Genomic DNA, 13,425 nt, shown 5'->3' on the forward strand with positions numbered 1-13,425 from the left:
ACAGATGATGCTGAGCAATAAGCTAATACATAATGCTATTTCAGCTGTCCTGTAGAATTCTCTAATAATGATCTTCCAGAGAGGCAGTGGCCATCATTAGCCCCAGCAGGAGCAGATTCATTATCGAGCTGGACTTTGGGGATCTGGCTATGGATCTGCCTGTGGAACTAACAGGCAAACCCAAGAAAAGCACAGCTCTCTAATTACATTCTGTCAGGCCATTATAGGAGGTTGCATTACAAACAAGACATTTTTGCCTAGAGACCTGCAGACTGACCAGTAAAGAGTGGTTTAATAACAAAATTAACTGGCTTAGGCCTTAGGGACAGTTAGGTCCTCTAACCTCACTAACTTTCTTTTGTACAACTTGAATTTCATACATAGCCAACACTTGCTTTCTTTACTTACCAAGTGAATAACAACTGCTAGTTGATTAAAAAAAAAAAAAGCTGTGTTCGCTTTGTACGTGGGCTAAAGTGAAGCCATTGTTGTTCTGCCAAGCACTGTCCTCAGGAAATAGAGGAACCTCTCCATTTTCTTCCTAGCATATGTCACCAAAGTACATAGCAGTCTTGCAAACACAATTAACAATGATTGCTTCTTCTAACGGTGTCATCAAATATTTATGCAATAGGAATCTACACCTTTTCTACAAAGCAACTCACTGTTATACTGTACATTTAAAACGTAAATATACATAAATAGAAACCTAAATAACATGCATTTAAAGACACTTCACAGATCAGCTGACAATGAGTGATGCTTTCTTCCTTTTTAAGTATGCCACCATAACCTGTAGAAATCAAAAGTTCATAAACATAGTTTAGCATATAAAAATATACCAAACCTAGTTGCTGTAATTTGTGAGTACTGATACAACACAGCCAATAAACACCATACCACAGGTGCGGCCTCATAGCTATTATCCATAAATAATTAAACACTTTTGCACATTGCAGGTACATGGAAAAAAGCCAGGAGCAAAACTGAGGTCACAATAATTAAAAAGCAGATGTTCCATCAGTGTAGTAACAAAGGGACAGTGCAAGTCTTTGTAAACACTAAACATGAATCTTCCAGTGGCCCTTCAACAATTCAGGAAATCTTTCTATCGCACCTTTCAAACTACAATGACTCTTTTGGGGGTTTCTTGTACTTTAACAAGTTCACACAAAACCTTAAAACAATATTACATCTCTGAAAAGATGAACTGTAACAAAGGCTGAGTTTGCTTTGTGTCAAAAATTTCTAACAATTGTGTCTTCAAATTAAAATAATCTAAATCTCCAGTTACTGACTTTTCAATAGTGCAATGTAACAAAGCAACACAAACTGGCATTGTAGAAAAAACAAACAACTATTTATTAATTAAGCAACAGGGAACTAGTGACACTGTAGTGCAATTTAGAGTGAAAAATGTCCTCAGTCATAGTCATCAACTTATTCACAAGAGAAACAACGAAACACTATTCACACCAGCATACTGCCATCGCCTTTGGCAATAATACAAGGTTATTTACACATGCCAATTTCTTGACTGAGAAAATTTGTATAATCAGTTAACAACAATAATTCAGAATTATGTGATAAAAGAATTTACTTACTAACAGTAGAAAACAGTGACACTATGCATATTGTCATAGTTATTTAGGAGAAATTAAATATGCACCATGATATATACATTTCCTGATTATCAGATCCATCTACAGTTTGAAATATAATATCTGCTTTCTGACCCTCAAGCTAATTGATCTTCTCTCTGGAGACAACGCTAAATTAAGCTATTGACTTAGAAGAACAGCATGCAAGAGTTTGAGACGTACAGTTAAAGTTAACTTTATAAAAAATTTATATTTGCTAAACTGTGTCCTCACAATATAAATATTCTTTTTTATTTAGTGTAAAAGTGTTTTTAAGTGCATGCATCCCTCAGAAATAATGACTTTCCTTGATGGCCAAGTCAAACAGTAAAACACAAAAATCCTCCACTGCCATGAAAAGGAAAATCATTTACAGTGTTTGTTGAATGGTTACAGATTACACCCCTTATCATAATCTTCTCCTAGAAACTGCTCCGTGGGCAGTGAGCCACAGTTCATTATTATCAAAGCAGTTCAAAATAACTGCAGCCAATCAAAATAATGGAGCAACATTTTTTCCTTTGTGTCATTCATGGCTCTACAGCGAGGTGGAGAAGTGGCATAAATGGCTGCGTTGATGTCTTTCAGACACTCAAACCAGATTATTGAGGCTCACGTGACTCCTGATATTTTTTTTCACACAGGCTGTTCACGTTGTTTCATTCATATTCAGAGGCTAACCAGTGCTGTTACCAACAATTAAGAATAAAAAAACAAATCTTAATTATGATACACATATACAACCACGATATTTAAAATCTAGATATATTCATATCAGTCAAGTTAATATGGGCTGATAAAGTCAGTGCACTAATACATCGGTCAGGATTTCATTCATAGAGAGGCAGAGACGAAACACTCTTAGAGTTATACTATTATTCACATTTAATCTGTTGGACGCATACCTTAACTCAAGCAAAGAGACATCTACGATACCTTATATGCAGGCAAATAACTCTGTTTAAAAGCCACAGTGATCACTCTCTGGCTGTGTCTGTTCTAGTTTTGTACAAGTTTTATCTTTTACATGTTTTTTGAAAAAGGCCCAATATCTTATAAGCTTCTGAACAGGACGACAGATAAGGGGACAATAAGTTCAGACTCAGTTCAATGCCGAATGAACCAGCATAGAGCTCAGTCCCTTAATCATCCGCTCTGTCTGTTTGTCTTTGAGGGACCAGCCCTTATTGTTTAAGATCTCCACTGGACAATATCACACCCACTCTACTTTCACCTAAAAGCTTTCACACTGAAACACGCTTCACTGACATGCATAGACAATGCTTTCTCATGGACATGTGGTCTTTACCCATACACTGACCTCATTTTTTTTTTTTTTTTTTTTTTTTTTGCCTTTATATTGACTTAAGTGGATTTTTTGTCACAGTTCATAGCTGTATAAAAAATTCTGGCAAGAACTGGTGTGGCATGATGCACTATATAAATCTGATTTTATCTGACATTGTGCATAAATGTGTTAAAAAATATCTAGGTCTAAGTAAAAATTGTGTCCTCTCTTCTCTAGCTGTAGATTTACATTGAAAAATGATGTAAAAATGGATATTACAGCATTGCTATGAACTAATTTGACAGGGAGTTCAGCAGCTGGAGGGGGCACAGCAGTGAGGGGAGAATGCTATTTGACAGTCAACTCAAACAGATGTTAAGCTATATTGGCAAATGGAACATACAGGGGGCAACTAGCATCGTATCAGGAGAATATTCATGAAAATGACTACCTTTGAGTAATTCATCTCATGTAAATGTATTAAAAGACATGCAAAGTTTAAAAAAAAAAAGCTGACTCAAGATAATGCAAGATATAGAGACAGCAGGATGCCAGCTTAAAGTCAAGTCAATAGCTATGTTCCTCTACAGAAGATAATGAGACCTTGCAATTATACATGGGTTAAACCATTATTCAAGCTCCCCAAAGGACTCCAGTCCTGCAGAACGCCAATCAGCAGAACATGATTAAGGCAACATGGGATTAAAACCAGCCATATCATGTATTTAAATATCCTATAAGGTTTCAGTGCATAGAGAACAACAGTGTTTTTAATAAAGGTACTTTAGATCTATAATTACATCTGGTATTGCAGTCACCTAATGCTTTGAAAACTGTGATAAAGGTTCTTATTACAGAGTCTTCCATATAAGCTTAGCTGCATCTGTGCTGCACAGTGAGCTTACTGTGATGCTAGCATTGCATTTCATTACTAATTCAGCTGTAGCCATTCCAAGCATTAGTGTGACGTTAATGCGATGTGAAACATACTCAAAACAAGGGAAAGAAAAAACAAATTCCTAATTTGCATCAGTTTTGTCATTTGCTTACTTACCCTAACATAAAAGACAACTAGTTTTTTGCTTTCAAGCTTTATTCTTTTTCATAGCTGCGTTAAATTAAGAGCAATAACACATGCGCTTGGCACCACCTTTCTGCTACAGTTATACAAGTGCGCTGATGGAGATAAAGTAACACCCCAACCTACTGCTTTCACATATTACATTTGTATTATATGTACATTGCTTCATGAACATGTGTGTTTCTGTTTGTTGGAAATGCCAACTGAGCCAACTGAGCCAACTTGGCTGATCTGATTCACAAACAAAGTCTTAAACAGTCGTCATCCAAGAGCATGCTTCAGTTCTCTGTGGATGTACAGTAAAAATACAACATCTGCGTTCAAACAATAGCAATGCTTTCCATACACGCAGATACACACACACACACACACACTCCTGGAAGCTGCCTCACATCAGTCTGATCTGTTGAACACTAAGCAGCTCCACTTGAATGGTTGGCCCAAACTCAACCATGAGTCCTTCTTTCCTGGTGTTAACTCTGTCAATCATTTAAAAAAACTTGAACGTTAAAATCTTAATAAAAGATGGACACTGGTTGTCCCACTCAGCACTCAAGTAAAGTGCTAACTGATTAGGGATTCTGAACAGCTCGTATAAAATTTTTCATCTTTGCGGTTCCACAACAGGGTCCTGGCTGTATGGAAAATGACCTATACTGTATGACCCATGTAGAAAGTGAACACTGTGACACTGTCTATCTCATCAATGAAAAACTGCACTTCACTACACTATAGCCTTAATGTGCTTGTGTACCATTAACACAGCAAAACAGCACAAACAAAACTGCCCTGCAATAGTATCAGTAACTATGCATCAGCAAGACAACATGCTTACAGTGACAGTGCTGACATGCTGATGGTTTACTATGTTCACCATCGTAGTTTAGCATGATGCAGGCTGACATTTGCTATTTAGGCAGATGAGAATATTTTTTTGATTCGTGTTTAATAATGATGATGATAATGAGTTAAGTCATTCAAACATACAAATACTATGCATGACATTTAGTAAATCTCTTTTATATATGCAGAACAAACACAATAAAAACTCAACATGCATGGACTGAAAGGAGGATAAGTAGTTGTGAAACTAATCAAGATATTAAATTCACACAAAGAGAAATAAACAATTACCCTGACCAACCTCTGCACATGCCAACAAAGGCAGCAGGAGGCATATGACATATTACAGTGACATGTGATCTTAGCCCAACATTTATTCTCACAACTGTAATGATGAAATTACCTTTTCATCATCTTCAGTGAAGAGTTCTCCACTTGAAGTCTTGTTGATGGCCTGAGCAACTCCAATTATCTCCCCATCACTGTTGCGAATGGGCATGCACAAAAGTGACTTGGTTTTGTAGCCCGTCAGCTTGTCAATTTCATCACTGAATCGACGATCCTGCAATCCAGAGAAACAGTATCAAATGAAGACACAGTGTAAGCATTTGTTGGGGAAAAAAAAGCGCTTTCCCCTTTTTACTTTCAGATGACAGTGCAATAAAATATACAACAGTCATCAGATAAATGCTACATGATGGAGAACTGCATAGTGTCTGATTTGAAGAAGTGTTGATTGGGCAGCTGCTGTGTGTTGGACAGTACATCAATGAAACTCTCTGTTTTATTATTTTTTACTGTAAATGCACATTTGGTTTGTTTTGATTAGAGTTTCCTTCCACTCTGAAAAAGGGCGCACTGACATCCCCATCAAGTTTGTGTCCCTGCTGCTTTAGTGTGATCTAAAATCAAGGTAAACAAGCTCAACAGAGACAGAACGGGACTTCTTTATTTCTATTACTCAGTTTGACTGATGATCAACTAACTGTAACACATATAATGACAGAATGAAAGACTCATCTGTTTTCCTACTTGAGTCTCCCTCTTTCTTTTTTTGTGACACATGCAAACGCACACATGCATGAATGCACAAAGAGGAAGCAGGAACCTGATAAGCGTCCGGAATGTTCACTGTCTCCCCGTGTTCAGCCACATATCCAATGATTCCTTTCCCCCACGGCACCTGAACTTCGTCTGAATTCATTGAGGGTAAAACGGTGGTACCCGCATGCACATCAAAGAATTTGGACACTAGTGTCTTCTTGTTCCCCGTTCCCTCCACTAAAAACAAGGAGCACCGGTCTGCGTCGACCATAATACAGACAAACACGAGGATTTTGTAGCTGAGACTCGTTAGATCCAAGTCGTTGGATATGTCTTTTACAAGCTCCAGGAAAAACTCTCTTTCGTTATGTGCTTTGAGGTAATATTTGAAATCCACCGCTGTCGACGGGTACTGGGGGATGTTGACTCTGGACTCCAGCAGTGCGCTCAGTATGTGCGCAGTGGTCGGGGGTAGAGAGCTCGCTTTCCTCAGCAGAGCTCTTCTCCTCATGCTTGTCAGCGGCTCCTGGGCCCTGGAATTAACATGTTCGTCGTAGGTCCTGTTGACATTGATGGCCTTTGACCTGGCGAAAGTTTTGCGCAGCTCCTTCTGCGAGGCTCTCCGTTGCAGACCATCACATTTGCTCGCCCAGCTGTCCTTACACGCGTTGCTCTTCTCCTCTCTCGGCTCGGCGGGAGCTGCTGCCGCCGGACTTTTACTCGCCTGGTGGTTCTTGAGCCATTTCTCCACTATGCTGTAATTCCCCTTTCTATTCAGGTAGTCCTCGAATAACTCGGGATGCGAGTCCAGAAAACTTTCCACGTCAGAAAACACCATATTTGGCACTGCCATATCTGTTCTTCATAAGGTCCTCAGTGAACCAAATCCATGAAGTCGCGCAGAGAAATATCATCTATGAGGCCTTACTGAGGGTTAAAGTGGAGAATCATTTGAGTACCACAACTTCCAAGGTGCACTATTGTTGGAACATCTCTGGATCTCTGGCTACATATCCAGTTTCCACTCTGTGTGGAGAAGCGCGGAGACTCCCTTTGCGCACCAGTATATTCCCCCCCACAGCATCTCCGCGTCGCTCACTTAATTCACGGTCATTAACGCGGGTCTAAGCAAAGCAGTCTGAAAGCAAATCCAAGCTGGAGTACAATCTCACTGAGAGCCACTACCGAGCATCACCGTCATATGGGGCTTCTTGCGCGCAAACGACGCTGGCTGTGGTTGGCTCTGTCCCGCTGACGCTGGCATCGTCACACAGGCAGGAGCTCAGGGTTTGCTTCAGCACTCAGCCCTCCGGCAATTTGAACCGTTTGCCCTCCTTAGAGAGGCGCTCTAAGCATGAGGAAGATGATGATGCTGAGGATTTTGATAACTAGAACAATCTTCTGTCCTCTCAGCATGAGCGGTATAGGATGCACGATGTCAACTACACAACACATAAGGATGCACAAATGGTGGATTACAGTGGTGCGTGTTTGCACTGATCACATTGTTATTCCAAATGTGTAAAGTTCAATAAAAGCAAAATATTTCCATATGGACCGATTACAAAAGTGTTTTATCAGCAAAACATAAGACACTGCAACGTGTATGTGACAATCTGTAGTGGTCCATATGATTTAGTTATGTAACAGTGACCTTCATTGGTAGAGGGATTGCCAGAAAATCTAATTCCTTTACACAGGATTGTTAGTGGATCTGTGCAGATGTGATAGTTAAACGCTAGAGGGAGTCAGACTCCACAGTTTGTGGTAGGAATACAGACACACAGCCCGACTCTGTAGGATTAACCCGTCCCTTATGTTAACCCAAACTCTCAGAGCAGGGAGATGATCGATGCCTGACATGTCCCCGACACTGTGTCTGTCATTATTCTACAGTGCTCAGTTTCTAGTAAATATTGCACCTATAATATACAGTATGAAAAATCCTGGTGTGATTTGTAAAGACACTTGTGTAGTTGAAGAATTTGGGTTTTGGTACCGTGGGAGCATCAATAAAATCATGGCAGACATTTACTGGGATTTATTGTCACATGTCACAACTATACTACTCACTTGAAAACCAATTTTATAAAAAGAATTAAAAACATTTAAGCCTTATTGAAGATTGTGTTTGTCCCACAGCAAAATGGTCCCTGAAGTATATCCTCACTGCTACCTCATCAGCCACAACCTTTCCAGGGTTCATATGTGAAGGATTGATGGCAGCAGAAAACGTCCAAAACCCAACACCATGTGGATAAAAAAAGAAAAGGAGATATCCCTCACCATGTGGACTGGTAGACTAGACCAGCACCTCTTCAGAACCAGCTTTAACCAGCCTGGAGGTATGTTACAGTTTTTACTTATGGCTGCATTTCTCAAAATGTATCCCTACAGCGTAACAATCACAAAGCTTATTAATCATTTTTACATTTTGAAACCTGTAATGCTGGTCTGTTGCTGTGTTACTTCACCTGTATGACTGTGTATCACAGCATATGCACACATTTTATTTGGCTGGCAGAAGGCCATCACTTCTGCTATCCCTTTCTGTGTTTTGTTTGACAGTGGCAAAGAACATACAATACACAGCAAAACACACATTAGAACAAATGTAAAATGATACATACGTGCGTCTAATGTTTGTGTATAGTAGAGATGACCCTGCCATCCTATCCACTCTTTTTATCAGAAGCAAATCAAGCTCTATGTTCCTAAATGGCCTGTTTTATTTAGCCTTTGTCACCTCTCTGGATGTGACCTCATCAGGCTTAGAGACAACATTAACAGCTTCTTAGCTTACATGGTAATAAAGTAATACTATCTACATTCATAAACATGAATAAATGCAGTGAAACAACAACAAGTGCCAGGTCGCACAGCTCATAGAAATATTTTGGAATCCACCAATGTTAATAGTTAGAAGATTAGAATTTGAACTGAAAGGATAGAGGGTCCTAAAGACACAAATCACAAAGAAACAAGACAGCATTACGTAACATACACAAACATACAGATGACTCACTCTGTGACAAACGACTGAGTAACAAGTTGGTGCTTCTGCTTGATTTAAAAGAGAGAGTGGATTTTTCTTTTGTCTTCAGCAGGTTAGAAATACAGCAGAGGATGACATCCACAGACCTGACACAGAGGTATCAGCAGATCAGAAGCCAAAGCTGAGGTCTAGAGGAGCTCAGACTGTCAGGTAACTAACAGTTCTCTGCTTTTTTCTTTTCTTCTGTTAAAGTTTTATTTTCACGTTTTCAACGGGAGGGACATAATCCATCCAGATTTGCCCACAGACAACTTTCCAACACACGTTTAATTTGCATGTGTGTTACTGTATCCTTTCACTGCTTTATCGTGTTCTAAATGTTTACATTTGTTTAAAATTTAAAATGTTTAGATTTTTTTCAATGTGAGCCAGTTATGGAAAACTGTGTCCTGCCAACGAGCTTCATCTACCAGAAGACTGTTGATTTGTGCTGTCATTCTGTCATGCAGATGGCCACTTCAACTTGGATTAATTACTCAACAAAGAAAAAAGGAAGCAATTTGAGAAAACACAACTTTACAACAAATGACCTCCATACTGGGCCCTTATTTATTGCACTTTAAAGAACGCTCAAAATTACAAGCCCCCCAGGTGTTTTCTAATAATACCAGAAAAGAGAGTGCAGATCGCACCCTGAGAAGAAATGGCACAAAGAAAAGTGTTTCTGGTGCCAAAGTGTCCCAGATTGTGTATCTTCCCTAATGTGGGGCAACTCATGCTGTGATTTGGGACGCTCATCAGAAGACTGAAAGGCCTGTGCTGTAAGACAAGCATCACCTTAATTCATACAATAAAATGTCCTCTGGTTATTAAAACTCAAGGCCACTATTCAAGTTATGATTTCAGTCACATGACCTGATGCTTTGACAGCAGTCCTGTTCATTAGCATTTGTTAGGAGAAGAGAGAGATGATTTGACCTTCAGTGTCCCACGTCTGGCACTGTCCCATATTACACTGTTACACCTTTCACTTAAGACCAGAGGTAACAAGGAAGGAAGACACATCATGGTTGATTTTGTGATTTTGTGTCGCAAATTATGTAGCCTACATCCAAATAATATTTGGCTTTTGGATGCTACAGAGCCATTGCCAGTTTATCAGCCTCTGGTTAGATCCCAAAGCTTTTCCCTAACCAGTTACCGCTGCCTACGTCCGCGTCTTGGGATCTAATGTGCACCCTTGGCAATCCAGCCTCGACTCTTTCCCATGCTCCTCCAGGACGGTCATGTAATTGCTACTCCAGGTCCGAGGCTTGCGCGTCCCCATTGCCATGTTTTGTGATCAACCCTTGTGCGCCAGCGTCTGATCCACTTCTGCGATTAGTTCCGACTCCAAGCCAATCTTGCTGCAGGGAGGAGCGAGCGGAGTGCAGCTGAGCTGATCTGAGCATCACAGCCCCGCATTCAAGGAAACAGGCAAACACAGCACTTTTTTTTTTTTTTGACTTTCCATAATGTTCCAGCCTCCGTTCATTGCGCGTCTGTAATAATCAGAACCAGACATATTGGATGTGGATCCCTATGGAAGCCGTTTGTCTTTGAGAAGCTGGGAATATCTGCCCAGTCAAGGGAGACCCCCTCAATTGTTTCCTGCGCCAAGAACCTTAAAGACATGGTCATTACAGCGCATCTGTGGTAAGGCAATAAGCTTTTCTCTCTCTCTCTCTTCCAAGGCAGCGTCCGCGCCAGTCTCGGTTATCTCCGGGGATGTACCGGGGATGTACCGTGTCACTGCAGTGATGTGTTGACTCCGGGGCTCTATTCAGCCTCACACCGACGCATCTCGTCCTTTTCTGTGTGAATCACCGTCAGACATGATGACCACCTAGACTTAGCTTAGCTGCTGCTGCTGCTGCTGCTCCGACTCTGGGATCAGGTGTCCCCTCCGACCTGGGATCCAAACATGCACGTCCCGTCCTCACGGGGACACTGTGATCCGGGAACCCTGGAACATGGACGCAGGCAGTCGAGTAATGAAACAGCCGTGCAGCCAACTCTGTAACCGACTTTGAAGGTGCAGACGTAATGCGTCACCGACACTGTCACCTTTGCAACCGAGCTTAATATATACTGTCCTGCAGACAACTCCTCCATATATCTGAGTGTCATGGATGAGCGTGATCTCCACTCTTAATCCCGGTTGTCACTGCTAAAGATGCCAACTGTTTGAAAGTTAGCCAACTTCTGTCACTTACAGGACACAACATCAGTCTGTCTGCTCTTCTGAGTGAAGGTCAGTCAGTGACTTTGCAGTTAGATAAAATAGCCCAGATCCACATAAATCAAAGAGCAGCAGGCTGGGAAGGACTGGGGGGCTGAATGCATTTGAGGTTTATCACTGGTGTGTGGTGGTTGATTTTTATGATCTTTTTTTTTTTGGCCCAGCCTGAAGACGCCACCGGCTGAAGGTGTCTCCATCCCATTTAGATGAAATCTTTGCAGAGCTAATGGGCCTCCTCCTTTGGTAGAGGGAAAGGGGGTAAAGCAGAGGCTGACCGCACATTTATGCTCAGGATATTGGATTGAGACATGTCATCAGTGTTAACAGTAACGAGTAAAGCCGATAATTACTCATTCGATGAGCTGATACATTAACGCACAAAGTTTATTACAAAGGAAGAAAGTAGTCCAAGGTTTTAAGAGCTCTGACTCATCTATATGACTGCGTCGTGTTTGCTTTAATGATTAATGTTCACTTGAATATTACTTGTTTATTCTCTGTTAATTAGTGGGGGGGGAAGCGCTTGGTGTCACTGTAAAGAAACTGGTGTCACCGTGATACCTGATTTTTACTTCTCTCTTCCTAATTGGTACTTCTTGTTTTACTTCTGCTGAGTATCAAGTGGTTTTCTTCAAAAACCCCATTTACCACTTAACAGAGCAAACCAGACCTCTAAAGGCAAAACACAGTGTTTACGTTTAGTTTCCAGTTCACTCATGTTTTCAAAACGAGTGAAAGTCTGTCAGTACTTCAAAATTATGAAAACATACCCAGCTCTACTTAGATCCGGTTAGTGTTGTTTAAAAAAAAACAAAAACAAAAAAAAGACAGGTGTATTTCACAGATGTGGTGCTCACTGCTCCCAGATGTCACACAAGATCTGTAAGATGCTGCATGCTGTTGTACACCCAGGTAAATGGTCAAAACACTCTGCTGATCGATACACATTATTACCCAGTTGTAAATTCTGACAATAGCTGTCCTCAAACCTGTAATATGATCTTGGGACATGAGTCTGCTTTTGTTGGCCCACTTTAATTATGCAACAGAGGGGGTGGGGGTGAGGGGGGGATCAGCCAATGTGGTGCACTGTAGAGTGCTGGTCATTAATGTGTTGTGGGTGCGCTGGTTGTGGTGACAACCCAAACGTGGATGTCTTTCCTCCCTTTGTTGATGCGCAGTTACCATCATGCTTTATTGTGTTACATGACTGGGATGAGTCATGCCATTATCATCTTTGTGGGTTAATGTGCATTAAGAACAGCAAACATTCAAATGTACAATATAAGTGCTCGCTGATTCTCCTCGTGTCCTCGTGACTTTTCACTGGTTTGTTTGGCTTGGAGACTCGTGAGGCTGCCCGACATATTGGGTGTTTAAATCTCAAGTTTATTTTCTTCATCCCTCTCAGATCTCAGAGCAGGGCACACAGACAGAGGGGATTACTTGGGTCCTCTAAAGCGCTATCTAGACAGCTCTGCTTCATTCTTGGCTTGACCCACGTCAGGACAGATGATAGTCACTGCTTTAGTCATTAAACTCTATTGATCCCTGAAGGACAAACTGAACTTCTCACTCTCCGCCATTCACTAAGGTCACAGCACATCGCCTTTAGGAATTTAGCATTTTGTTCAGAGACATTTCAATAGAGCAGACTGTTGTAGCTGCAGGTGATTGAACCTGAAGTTTCGGGCTGTCAGGTTGTCACTCTAACTCCCACAAAGTTATTCTTTTAAGGTAAGTGGAGTACGAGTGGAGAGTAATTCACCAATATAGTAATTCACAGGCACTAGATTGTGTCTGCAGTCATATTTGTTAGACCATAAAAACTACTCACCAAACCTCAAAATTGTACCTTCAACGTTCTTGCTCAGTTAATGCTCTGAAACAGCTCTGAACCTGTTTACTGCAGAATCAGTCAACAACCAGAGCAAGGACTAAATAAATGGGCGTCATTGGATCCACACCATCAAGTGTTAGTGACTGCAACCACATGTGTTATGAACAAATAAAAAAGTAGTGTTTGTGCTTTTATTTTAATACAGCTCAAGTAAAGTAACAGTGACTGGATATATGTTCCAAATATGCTGCTGGTGTAGACAACAGAATAGACACAAAATAAGCTTTTATCTCCAGGGGTTAGTGTTTGCTCAGCTTGTTTCAGTTCTCTCCAGAGTCTAGTTTAATGAACCTCGAAAGATCATGTTAACTTGAATCTTAAATTTAGCAAGAAATTAATTTTATAGTCTATAA

The 13,425-nt window shown here is 40.7% G+C and overlaps 2 protein-coding genes across 11 annotated transcripts in view; one reads left to right on the forward strand and one right to left on the reverse strand.

Annotated features, from left to right (window-relative positions):
• The window catches only part of pde11a (phosphodiesterase 11a), a 31,841-nt gene extending 25,092 nt beyond the window's left edge, over window positions 1-6,749 (reverse strand). For both annotated transcript variants that reach the window (XM_026295824.1, XM_026295822.1), the window contains exons 1-2: window positions 5,961-6,749; window positions 5,256-5,414 (exon numbers count right to left, since the gene is read on the reverse strand). In XM_026295824.1, the coding sequence (XP_026151609.1) occupies window positions 5,256-5,414; window positions 5,961-6,749 (948 nt within the window). The remainder of the gene's footprint in view (window positions 1-5,255; window positions 5,415-5,960) is intronic.
• A 3,567-nt stretch (window positions 6,750-10,316) lies between these two features.
• Window positions 10,317-13,425, forward strand: part of osbpl6 (oxysterol binding protein-like 6) — a 35,302-nt gene continuing 32,193 nt past the window's right edge. For 6 of the 9 annotated variants that reach the window (XM_026294731.2, XM_026294738.2, XM_026294732.2 and 3 more), the window contains exon 1: window positions 10,317-10,586. The gene's annotated coding sequence lies outside the window, so the exon portion shown is untranslated. The remainder of the gene's footprint in view (window positions 10,587-13,425) is intronic. The other 3 variants (XM_026294733.2, XM_026294736.2, XM_026294741.2) reach the window with 1 other exon arrangement.

Source organism: Mastacembelus armatus, chromosome 21 (genome assembly GCF_900324485.2).
Source record: "Mastacembelus armatus chromosome 21, fMasArm1.2, whole genome shotgun sequence".
In the NCBI taxonomy this organism is placed as follows: domain Eukaryota; kingdom Metazoa; phylum Chordata; class Actinopteri; order Synbranchiformes; family Mastacembelidae; genus Mastacembelus; species Mastacembelus armatus.